The sequence below is a fragment of the Ursus arctos genome, unplaced genomic scaffold, assembly GCF_023065955.2.
Source record: "Ursus arctos isolate Adak ecotype North America unplaced genomic scaffold, UrsArc2.0 scaffold_4, whole genome shotgun sequence".
NCBI lineage: Eukaryota > Metazoa > Chordata > Mammalia > Carnivora > Ursidae > Ursus > Ursus arctos.
In genome coordinates, this window is record NW_026623056.1 from 21457700 (window position 1) to 21470696 (window position 12997).

General features: G+C 43.9%; 1 protein-coding gene across 1 annotated transcript in view; it reads right to left on the reverse strand.

Moving 5' to 3' along the window:
• Positions 1-828: 828 nt before the first annotated feature.
• The window catches only part of P3H2 (prolyl 3-hydroxylase 2), a 155706-nt gene continuing 143537 nt past the window's right edge, over positions 829-12997 (reverse strand). Inside the window, exons 11-15 of the mRNA XM_026496551.4 lie at positions 12538-12688; positions 11575-11692; positions 10562-10637; positions 6290-6430; positions 829-1813 (exon numbers count right to left, since the gene is read on the reverse strand). Of these exons, the coding sequence (XP_026352336.2) occupies positions 1721-1813; positions 6290-6430; positions 10562-10637; positions 11575-11692; positions 12538-12688 (579 nt within the window). The 3' untranslated portion in view covers positions 829-1720. The remainder of the gene's footprint in view (positions 1814-6289; positions 6431-10561; positions 10638-11574; positions 11693-12537; positions 12689-12997) is intronic.

A 12997-nucleotide genomic window follows, 5' to 3' on the forward strand; every position in this document is an offset into this window, starting at 1 on the left:
CGGCATACAAACAGAGATCTACCTTTTCAAAGCTCAGGGAGTTTTAGCCCTAAAGTGGGGTTTAAAGTTTTAAAATCACATAGACACATAGGGAACCCATTCGCAAGTCTCAAAATGTTTGCAGAAGTACATTTGGTTGTATTTGTGCCTATTTCTAAAATCGGCTTTGTTTTTGTCTTTTATTTGCTTTGTGTTGTATTTAAAGCAAGAGGGTGAAGGGCTTTTGGAAGCAATTCTAACCAATGATGTCATTTTCAGAAGAGGAAACTGAAGCCCAGAAAGGGAAAGACAGTAGCTGCAGGTCACACAGCAGGGCATATTGGATCCAGCTGGGATTATAATCTAACGCTCCTTCCTTTCTCCCAACTGAAGGCTGGGTAGAAAACAGATGGCCCATAACTCGCTGTGACTCAACTTTTCAGTCTCAGAAGAGGAATGTGTTTAACCATCAACCAAGATCATATGTCAACCAATAAATGTAATCTTCCAGAGAATATTTGGATCTGCTGGTCTTCTTAAGGTCTACTACCTCTTCTAGTGCCCCTCACAGAGGCAAGTAATCTCCCAGCAGTTAGTAGCCTTCCCGAGGCTAGAACAACCCCAGCCCCACCCCGAATAATGTCTTTGCAGGGCTTCCTTAGAATTCTGGCCAAGGACCAGATGTTCTCTGGATGAACACCTCTGCTAACCATTTCCATGCCTTCAGAAGCAGAGTTTCCACTTTCCTTGTGGTCCTGCAGCACCTGCCAACAAAACTAGTCATAGCCCAGTGTTGTCCCTGGGCTGTCCCCAAAGCCACAAAACCATTACCTGAAGACACACCAAACATTTGGGAGAAGAAAAATAAATGCCAGATGTTAGAATCGGGCTCCCTGTATTCAACAATCAGACACAAGCATGAATCTGTGAACTGGATAGCAGCAAAGACGAGGGGACACCAAAATACACGCGGCCGAAGATGGGAATCACTCCGAAATCCATTTTTCTCACCACTGGACCCCACACTCAGGCAAGGTGTCGGTGGTGCCCCGATTCAGGTGGGACTGAAGATTTTCTTCCAAAGGCACCGGGGTGAAGAGTTTTTCTACTCCAATCCCCCCGAACAACGGTTTTTAAAGACACCAGTCTTAGGGCAGTCCTTTCTGGAACACTGTGGAGGAGGACTCGAAGCTTCCAGTGTAAGTCTATGCTCAGGTGAAAATACCGGGGCCAGTAACTCCACCGAGGCCCTAGAAAGGCCGGGCCCCACCATCTCCTGCACTGTTCTTCCCGCAGATCAGGGACATGCAAGCCGGTGCTCACCCCACGGGGGGCTCCCCGGACTCCAGCTCATGGCCCCCGCACTGGGAGAGGGTGTTGGTGAAGGGCACAGGGCCAGAAAGCATTCTGAGTCCAAATCACACGCTAACTTTAGAACTGGAGCGCACAGGAGAGGTGCAGTTTTGCCAAGAATGAACTTATTCTTTCTGCTCGAGCTTTCAGATCTGCAGCTAACGACGTGCACACGTGCATGTGTGAGTGTGTGCGGAGGGGAAGGGAAGAGAGGACCTGATGAGAAACGCTGAATGAGGCAAAGCGAGCATCCTCAGGAACGGAAGGGGGATCTGGTGACTCGAATTAACCTGTTAATTTATACCGTGGCTCTGTACAAAAATAAAAAGGTTCTCATAAGATTAACAATTTAAATAAATATCTGATAGATCTTTTCTTTCCCTCGTTTTTATAGCTCATCTTTGGGGTTGATATTCAGTTCATGCTTCCCTTGTTGTTCCCGATCCAGGATGGCGATCACTTCATCAGCCTGTATTCGCTCCTGCAAAACAGGTAATGGACACATTTCTGTTAACAGGAATCACGATCAGCCCCAGCGGCAGGTGCTTCCCAAACTCTTCAGGGCATCCATCCGTACGGGGACTGGTGCTAGTTCCGGTTCAGGATTGACCCTCATCTCCATCCCTCCACTGATGCCTTCTCCTGACTTCCTTATGTTCTAAGCAATACCTTTCCAAGATTTCTCTCTTGCCCGGAAGTCTTGTGCATTCAACTGAATAATACCTTTTCTGTGTTACATTTCCATAGGCATCTCCGACTCAGTGCTCCAATCCAGCGTTCCAGCTGGAGTCAGCGTTTTCTCCCGCGCATACCTATTCCGGCCCTGCTCGCCAATTCTCTGTCTCAGTAAAGACCACCTCTGCTCACCCGTTTGCCCTCAAAGCCCAGCCATGGTTCCTTGGACCTGATAAATCACTGAGTCCCGTCTGTTCTACCTCCTGCCTCCACCCCTTTATAGTGCCCATTACTGTTGCTTTAGGTTAGCGCAGGATTTCTGAACCTTGGCACTCCTGACATTTTGGACCAGAGAATTCTCTGTTGTTGGGGGAGGTCCTAGTAGAATGTTTAGCAGCAGCCCTGGCCTCTGCCCACTACAGGGACCTGCTGGCCTCTCCCTCCAAGTTTTGACAAACAAAAATGTCCCTATCCCTTGCCAAATGTGCCCTAGGAGGCAAAATTGCTCCCACTAGAGAACCACAGGTTTGGACTCTCATCATCTCTTAGCTCAACTGCTGCAGCTTCCAAATCGTACCCCCAAACACCCTTGCATGGGCTCCTGTTGCTTGAGGTTCCAGGTCCAATCTTCTTGGCGTGCTTAAAGGAGTTGCCTGATTTAGACCTTTCTCTCTTCTTTGGTTCCCCTTGCCTTCTCTTCTCACCTCAACTTATACCGTAACTTTCTGACTTACCTCAAGGTCCCTGAATGCAACTCTCTCAAAGAAAACCCTAGCCCTAGTCTAGGTTAAATGTCCTTCTGGATGCTTCCATCATATCCTACGCTTTCCCTTCCCCCTACATCAAACCATCAGCAGGCCCAGTTGTTCTCCCTCCACATGGCATCTCCAACCTTCCATGTCCTTTCACCTTCTTTATCACTACTCTAGTCCACGACCTGTAGACAAGATGGAGCTTCCTATCCCGTACGTACTAGAGGTACCGTATTGTCTGTCCTATCCTGTAACTTCCCAGAATGGGGGGCAGTCAGGGAAGGCACATGGCTTTCCTGCCCCAGTGAGAATGGAATTCGTGTTTCTTCACTAATTTGTCACACTGGATCCCTCCTCTTCGGTGTCCTCTTTTCAGACCACTGTGTGTCTTGCGTTTGCAGACCATATTCCGGCCACTCTGGATTTCTCAGTGGAATAACCACTCCAAGCTCGCTCTGATCTCTGGGCCTTTGCAACCTGTCCTCTGCCTGGAATATTCTTCCCAAGACCTTTATCACAGTTGGCTGCTTCTTGTCACTCAGGTGCCAACTCACTTGTCTGGAGAGCTCTTGCAGGTTGTCCCCTCCCCTTTACTCTTGAATCAGTGACCCTGTTCCCTTTCCCACACATCATGTCTCACTATCCAAAAATCTCCCAATTATTTACTCTTTTACTTATTTGTGGTCCTGTCTTTTTCCACGAGAAGGTAAGCACCATGAGAGCAGGAAATCTTGCCGATTTTGGTCACTGTTGTATTTCCACTGCCCAGAAAAACTACTGACATATGGCAAGGGCTCCGTTATAGTCAATGAATAAATTCATAAATGGATGAAGGATCCTATCTCTGTTTAAAATCTCTCTCCCTAAGGCACAGGCCAAATGCCATCTCCTCAATGAAGCCTTTCTGGTTTCTTCTTTATACCCCCTAACATATGCATTTGCCCCGAATAAGTCTTGTTGAACTTAACCTGGTGTTTTAATTATGTTAGCCCTTACCTTATGTGTTCATTTTGACGTCAAGCTCCTTGAAAATAGGGGTATGTCTTACATAGTCCATGCCCCCTATTGCTAGTCACTAGCACAATGCCCAATGCAGCAAGTTATGGAAAAACTATTTTATGACTCGAAAACAAAGCCTTTACGTTCAAGACCTCATCATTGAAAATGATGCCTTCATAAACGCAATCAAAAGGACCAAATATACTAAATAACAAAGCTAAAGTGATGTCATGCTAAGTAAGATGCCTGAGGACTCACTTTATGAACATGGGAAGGACAACTTGCTGCTTAACAAACTGATGGACAAAACTGATACAAACTCTCAGATCTGACTGTGCAACAGACGCAGTCATGTCTCTCCTGAAAGGGCAGAAGTTCATGAGCTGGAACTCCATGTCCGAGGAACGCATATTGTGCATCCTTCAGAGTTTGCAATGCTAACTATCTTGAGAATTGATATCTTTAAAACAATCGAGGACAAGCAGGGAAATCTGCCAGCTCTGTTAACTCCTTCATAGGCTTTCCTTGCTCACGGATTCAATCTGAGAAGAGGTGCCTAACTCAGGACTCCCCAACTTTGTTGCACATTTGAATCACCTGGGGAGCTTTTAAAGCTCTCCATACTTAGGTCACACTCCCTATCAACTTAGCCAGAATGTTTGAGGTTGGAGACAGATGTCAGTGGTTTGTAAAACTCCCCAGCTGATGACAATGCAGGGCCAAGTACGGGAATCCCATAGGCTAAATGGTCTAGTGGTTGCTGAAGAGGTTCTGGTCATTCTCTCCTGTGACCACTAGATGCCGCTACTGCCAGGATTCTGGAGAAGTCTCACACTCTGGATTAGCAAGAAGCCAAGAGAATTTACTTTGTGTTAGTTTATTTGATAGAAAGTATCTTGGAAGAGAGGGTTGGGATACTGAGTAATGAAGTGGACTCAATGTTTGTTGGACTGAACACTAAAGAGAGAGAGAGTGCGGTGACGTTCCAAGAATTTGTGATCTTCCCTCTGTCTGCTCATTTGCCTAGAATCCCTGGTGCAGGAGCGCAGGTGGGAGGCGGTGCGGTGCTGGCGTTTTGGAGTGGCCAAGCACAAGGAAAGAAAGGAATCACAGCTGAGGGAGACCGATCATTGCGCCTTGAAGTTTTCAAAACCGTGTGCTCTGCCTGCTCCCCCCACCTTCAGTCAGGACCAGGACAGGACCACTCTTGCTCCTTTGGGTGTCTGGCTACCATCTCCCCGGTGGGGAGTGAGCCTCTATCAGTCAGTCTTCCTTAATGCCCCCTACGAAGTGCACACGGCCGTCTTGGATCTACTTCTTGACCTCTCCAAGCTCCTCGAGGTCAGGGACTGCGCTGTATCACCCCTGTACCCCAGGGCCTACCTAACAGTTGCCCAGGCACAGAGATCTTCCATAAACATCTGTGAAGTACGTGAAAGGATGCTTACAGAATGTGGCCTAAAAACTGTGTGATTTGGATCCGATGGCAAAAAGCATGAGACAGAGGAATGAATTTTAAACAGTTTCTGACTAAATTGTATCTGATTTAGGTATCCAAAGAGAAAACTGGATCGAATGCCATTTTAAAGACTAGAATTTCATTGCTCGTCAATACCGGGGCTGGAGGAGACTGAAGATACCCAGTTTAGTCCCTGCCGTGACGTTTTCAGTTTCAACGTCAGTGTCCCATGCCAAGCTGTTGCCGAGGCTTTGACTGGAGTGACAAGGAACTTGCTACTCCCGAGGGGGACAACGCCACCAATCGGTGGCGACTATTTGAAAGTCATTCCTATGTTGAGGCGACATTTTCCTTCCACGTGCTTCTATCCATTGGTCTCAACTCCTCTCTCTGCAGCCCCAAAGAGAGAGACCGTAAGCTCTGGCTGGGGGGGCATCAAGAAGGATGAGATCCAGGTTAAGTGTCTACTTCCAATATCATAGTAACAATATATTAGTATGTAATGTTTAAATTAATAGTAAATAATGACAAACTTTCAGGTTGACTCACCGTCTTCTACATGTGTCTCATAAATTATTCAGTGCTCTTTTTAATGATTTCTTGAGAAAATAAATCAGTCTTCTTGGTGCCCAGTAGAAAGTGGTTCCTCTCTCCTGATGTCACAGTTTGTTTATAAGCTCAAGACTAACTAGAGACTGCCAGACACCACTTCAATTCCTATTTCCACAAACATTCCCTTATTAGAACCCATCTGATCTAGAATTGCCTTCCTAGTCCCTCTTCTTTCTCTCAAACTTACACTACACATAGCAGTTGTGTCATTGCTTCATCGTGGATCTGAAGAGGAAAATCTATTCTTGCTTAGAAGACACAGCCAGTGTTGGAAACCAGAAAGAAAGGATTCTGTAATAGTTTGACTGAATGATTGATTGATGGATTGATTGACTGATTTTTATGATCTCTAAGATCCCTAAAGGGTTATGGATCAATTAAAGGACTTTTCATATAAATCAGTTCACAAAGCATGTCTTTGAGACATCTAATTGGCCTTCTGGGTGGGTCACAGACTCACCAATTCTCTATAGAGTGGGTCCAAGGTAAACCACAGAGCCACGGCACACCTCTGGCCCTTGGTGACCGCCTTCACTCCATGCGGGTTCTCTCCTCCAGACGAGAAGCTGATCATCCGCCCACACTTTGGTTTGATAGAGGCCTGAGGAAGAACGTGGAAATTAGACTCTCCTTTCCATATCCTGAGCATTTCTACGACCGTTTTCTCTACCTTCTATGGGATTATTTAGGTCAGGTTTTGAATCAAAGAATAATGGAATCCTGGGGCTGGAGGAGACATAGATTGGTTCAGTTTCCTCACCCATAAAACAAAGATAAGCTCAGCATAATGTGCGATTCAGACATAAAAGTACTCAGGTAAAATGGCTCTCACAGTCTAGGGCACAGAGTAACCGCTCAACACAGGCGACACGATGGCGGCGAACTCCAGGGAGACCAAGGCTCTTTTTCACTCCACTCCCCGGCCTTCAGTCCCAGCACAGTATCTGGCATATGGCAGATGCCCATTTAATGACAAAAACAAAGGCGTGCACTAGAGTGCTGGTACATTTTTATTCTTGACCTAGGTAGTGGTTCCATGGGTGCACCTCTTCTCAAGGCTTACTTGTACATTTACGGCTTGTGAGCCTTTCACAACACAAAGATTTTGAAAAGTCAGGTCTAATTTCCTATGATACTTTAATTCCCACTACAGTATTCCTGCCCAGTGGTCCTCAGTGAATGCTTTAACACCTCCAGTGGTGAGAACACTCTCCTCTTGGGGAGGCCTCTTCCGTGGCCCCCAGGCTCTGAAATGACGGACACAGCCCTTCGAGCTGGTGCAGGGCTCAGGTGAAGCTGCTCACTAACGCTCAGGTCGAGGAGGCAGAGAGGGAAAAGGCACAGTTAGGGAGCCCGCGTGTTCGATCGAATGAGCGGGCTCTCCAAATGGACTGAACTTAAGCAACAGAATATAAGGGGCCTGGCGTCTGTATTTTAAAAAGTGTCTGATGTCAGTAGAGTTTATTTTGCTTTCTTGAGAAACACTCGTTCCATAGTAGAGCTTAGAAAAGTAAAGGAAAGGAAAAAAAAAAATGCCATTCTACCATTTGAGGAGCTGGGCTCACTTTAACTAGCTATCTTCTGCACTTTCTTGGTTTGATACGTGCCCATTTGAAGAACTTTGGTTCCTTCACGATAGAACGGGATGGCTATGTGCGTTCACCATGGGCTTCAGGAGCAATACCTGGAAAATTTCCTGAGGTCCTTGGATGCTACCTGACATAGGTACCCCTAGACTGTAAGATACACATGGAAGGTTGGAGGGAGATGGAGAGGTCCAAAAGTCTGAAACTTGTGTGTGCATGTGTACGTGTGCGTGTGTAGGTGTGTGTGTGACAAGCAGAGAAGAGCAGTCAGCTTCTGGTTACTCTTCCAGTCACGATAATTGAGAAGTGATCTGTCCTTGCTGGAGAGAGTTGATTTTCTTATGCAGCTTTGTCAAGGTGACTTTTCGGATGCAAACCTAGAGAGTTCACTACTTATGGGTGCCCTTGGTATCAATTTGATTTCATTTTCCTGGAGAAGGAATTTGTTGAATGTTTCCACATAGAAACAACAAAATAAATGAGACTTGAAACACACGAAGTAGGATAGGAAAGCCTTGGTCTACATGCAGCTTTAAAATCTAGTTTCGAGTTTTCTGGGCAGCTCCTTCCCCGGTGCTGGTCCAAGCTCCCTCAACCCCATGTGGGCACCCTTGCTTCTATGTGATTATCAAGTGTCAGCAGTAACATTTTACAATATTAAAGACAGGATGTGGAATAACTTGATGCTTTATCTCTGATGGAACTGGATGAATTGAAAGTATTTTTACACATGAAAAACTTGGGAAAGTTTAGGAGAAGAAGCTATCAGCTGCCTGAAGCATCTGCAATTGTTTATAGGTCTTGTGGGTTCACAAAAGTCTGTATAACTAATCTTATCAAATGGAGAGCGTCCCCTGTTATAGATCAGCCACGGAAAGGAATAAACAAGCTTCATTTATGACATGACTTCTACAGGAAAATATGTCCTGAAGTTTAGATGATTGTAAACATACTTTTGGAACACAGTTCTATATTGAATTTAATTTTTCGTGAAGCAAATAGAACTTATTGCATTCTGTCTCTCTCAAACTTGCACAGAGAAACCCAAATCCCAAAATACTCATGTTTCACAACTATGCTGCTGTTGAAAATACTCCATGTATCTTCCAAGTATGATAAAAGAGAACTCCTTTTGCTTTCCATCTAACCGATGATTCAAAGTCAGACAAGCCTGTGTGCTGTGCTTGTCTTGAATGAATGTAAATCTTTAGCCACCATTCAGTTAATTGTGTCATTCCCAGATTTTTCCAAAGTAAAGAACTTAGAGGACTTTTTCCCTCATGTAGCCCCAAGTTGGGCCACTTCTCTGCTTCATTTGTCCATTAAGTCAAAGAAAGGAAAGCTGAAGGGTGAAACTATCCATTTCTCTTTGTTATTCGGACTGATTACCTAAGAATTCTAATCATTTACAAAATGCTCTAAAGCCTCTACCGTGTGTATTAACCTGAAGTAGAGCTAACTTGGGAAAGTGAATCTATCAACTTGGAGCTTTTGAATCAAAACGTTTTTTTGTTTTGTTTTGTTTTGTTTTCCAAAACGTTTTTTAAATCAATTTTTCTTTTACTTTTTTAGGGATCGTGGTGGGGGTTAGATTCAGTATGTTTTAAAATACTTACACCTTTCTCTTAGAAGTATAGTTATATGAAAGAGCAGTAGTATCTGCTTTCACATCTTTAAACAGCAGAATTACAGTTAACTTGCCTTCAACATTTAATGAATTACTGATTCTCACATACTATTCCAGGCATTACTTGCTTTCAAACATTGAGCATTTCCAAATATGGCCACTAGATGGAGTAGAAGCAAAGAAATCTTTTCAACCACCTGTCTGATTTTTCTTTCCAACTGTGTGAGCTGCAAGCATTTTAAAATCTGTTCTAGTGTTAGTAGAGCTCAGAAATCAAATGCTTTCTGCACAGAGACTTTTTTAAAAAACTGATAATTTTGCGTCAGGATTAGAAGCAACCCGGATCATCAATCCTGATTTAAATTTTCTAGATCATGAAACGTTAAAATACTCTGTTGATAGGTAAGCTTTTATAACAAAGAGGGAGGCATCATAACCTTTTAGATAAACATTATTCCATGAAATTGTATGAACTATTTTTCTTAATTATTCCAATGTTTCTGGACAATTTTAACCAGAATCTCCATGGGGTTCTCTTTTAAATCCAGTAGTACAGAATTTTTTTATATCATCTGCTTATACCCCAGCAGTATACCGAATGATCTATGGGTGTGTCGCTATTAGAAAAGGATGCAAAATAGGAGAGGGAAAACATTAATACTCAGAAAAAGTTGTGAAAATAGTATGTCTAAGGCAAAATCCTTGAAGTTTGTCAGATCCATGCCTCAACTATTTAGATTTTGTATGGAGGATAGATAGAGCTCATAATCTATTTACAATTCAATTATATCCTCCATTGGAAAACATGTTTTTCGACCACGGTGTATGCTCTTTGGTTTAAAGTCCAAAGGATGCTGGCTATATGGTCTATAACTCAGTAGACTGGTTTTCCAAAGGCATTGGTTTGCCTAGGAAGACCGTAGTTGAAATTAACTGTTAATTTTTACCTATGAAGGTGTGTTTAGAAGCTCCTCTACAGTGTGTGTGTGTGTGTAATGTGTATAAATCAATTTTTGGGTCCAGGTTTACTTACAATCACAAGCATATATATCCATACACACATATATAGTAATTTTGATAACTAGGGGTCTAAAGTCCAATGTTCAATCCAAGCATGAAGAACACTAGGTTGGCCGAAAGCTATCCCATAGAATCCATTTGTCTAGTCCGAGGCATGGATGACTTCAAAACAGGTGTTTCTGTGTTTCCATCAGACTACTTGACAAAGAATCGGAAGACCTAAGTTCTGGTTCCAAGTCTAACACTAACTAGGTATGGGATCATCAGCAAATCTTGCATATACCTATTCTTTAAGCTACCCATCTGTAAAATGGACTGGAAGATTTTACTGATTAGTCCATCTCTAACATTTTATGATGTATACATTTGCTGGGCCCCTGTGCACCTCTTGAATTCTCAAGCTCAGATATTTGAAATCCCACAGTCCGTGAGTCCTCGGAGAACAGCAAGATTGAGATGAAGAAACGCTACATAAAGTTGCCTGTATAGGTTTACTTACAGTCACAGTCTTGGCATCCATCTCCGTGAAAATGAATTCCCCTCCTTCAAAGTCATCATTCATATACAGGAGAGCACTATAAGAAGAAACAGAAAACCATTTGTACTATTATATGCTTACTATGGCTTTGTCAGAGAATACCGGAGACGTGATAAACTGGCCAGCCTGATTGGTTCGGTCTCCTTTGAACTGGACATCGAAATAACTGACCCTCCTAGCCCTAACGAGCAAGATCAGATATAGGTTGGGTCATACCCCTGAAGTATTTACTTGTTTCACTTATGCTAACATTTTATTATATTTCAAATTTCATCTCACATTTCACTTTTTCCCAAGAAAACCTAACTAGATTTAATCTACCGCTCCGAACCTGCCCACGCTACTTATAATTCTCTTCTTCCTGCTTATGCTTGTAACTCTAAAGGATGTGTTTTCCCCCCGAGGTAGGCAGACAGCTCCAAGAGGTGTAGTCTTGCCTTGCAGATAGGGGGTGCTCCATAAATGTTTTTGTATGGCTCACTCTGCTCTAGTAATGAACCACTATTATATACATGATGACTTCCCCTTTAGACACCAAAATATCATCCAATTTTTCCTCCGAGTTTCTAGTTTCTTATCTATAAGAGGCCGACACAGGTGAGTGGTAATGTAAGATCCCTATGTGCACTGGGACAGCAGATCCCTGGGTTCTCAGACCGAGACACGTATCCCACAAGGGATACATTTCAGTGAAAGCCAAATGATCAAAAAGAAAAACTTTACTTTTTACGTGAAGACAAAATGGGCATTTTGTGGATTAAGATACAACAAAACGTGCTTGGATTTTTAAGGTAAAATTCTGAGATGATCAAGTCGCTTCCTGGTTGTGGCAATTGGGTCCGGAGGGTATTTGAGAATCTCTGCTTCATCGCGATGGGTATGATGACAAACAAAACAGATCAGTTTACTAGTCTCCACGGGTAGTTGGTAACTGTTGGGCCACAGCCCGGTTGTGAAGGCGGTGCTGGTTCTACCTGTAGTCCCGGAAGGTGTACGCAGGAGGCTCCTTCCAGCATTCGTTGGCCTCAGGATCCAACAGGCAGTTGTCAGCATGGATGGGATGACTGAGGTCAGTTCTCCTATCTTGCTGACCTGCCAGAACAGGTCTGAATGAAAGAGCAGTAACGCCTCCAATAGCAAAGCTGACCTGTCTTCTCCCATCGCTGCTGCCCTTTGTAAATTTGAGGAAACACGAGATAGACCCGCAGAGATGAACGAACGGACTAAGCTTAAGTCAAGAGACGGGTCTTGCTTTGGTGTGAACCTGGTATAAAACCATGGACAAACCATGCCTGCCTGTTCTGCTATAGAAGTTTCCTGATATGAAGATACAAAATAGAAATTCCATGCATTCCCGCTTCATGTGGGGCAGGAAAAGGAGAGGGGTGAAATGAAAGTGTAAAAAGAAAAGAGTGATTCAGCTGAAAGTTCACATGTCAAAGTCCCCTCCCATGACATTCTTCCTCCCCTCCTACTCAACACATTGTGGGAAAGAAGGTCTAGGGGAGAAATTGTGACAGCTGGGAGAGAGGGGGTCTCTGCCTTTTTAAGAACATTTCTTTCAATAATCCCTCCATCTTCTATGCAACCACTTAATGCTTTGGGGGGCGTGATGGGGGACCATAATTTCCAGGTTCTGGGTTCCCTGGAAAGTAAAACCTCAAGCAGGAAAGTCTTTCTCTGTATGACTTTAAGCAAGTAGGGAAATGGTTCTGAAAGGAAAGACAGGCAGAGCGATGGCGTTCTAGAACTTGAGAGGGCCAAACAGGAGAAGAGGAGGGAAGGGGGACTTAAGACTGAACAAGATTCTTCTGTTTTGGGAATTTAGAACTTTGTTAAACCGGGAGTCTAAAATTTAACAGAATTTTCTTTTACATTGTTTCCTTTCTCATTTCACTGAGAATAGGAGGGAACAAGCTCAGACTCTGGAATCTTACCAGACAGGGCGGTTCGGCAGACCATGTGTGTATAGGAAAAATACAGGGTTGAATTCAGCATGAAATAGGATTCTACGATCTTTCGAGCCTTCTCACTGATGTCATAAAACAGACGGGCACTCTTCAGTGGGACTCGGCCTTCGTAACCAAACTGAAGACAAAGAAGAACGTGAGATGGCACTGGGTTGACCAGAAGCCTTGAGAAAAGCAGACACTACGTTCAGTAAGACAAGATAAGGATGGACAAGTCTGCATTGACTAGCGGGAACAGGACCACAGGCTCACAGATTTGGGTCAGTAAAATGAGCCACTGAAATTCGTCCTTCCTAATCACAGCAGGAACACTGACAGCTAATCTCTTCTTCTTCTCTCCACTTAGAGAACATTCCTCTTTCTCCCCAACAACCCTTGATACAGTACAGAACCATCATGTTCGGTATGTTTTCACCATTGCGCCAAA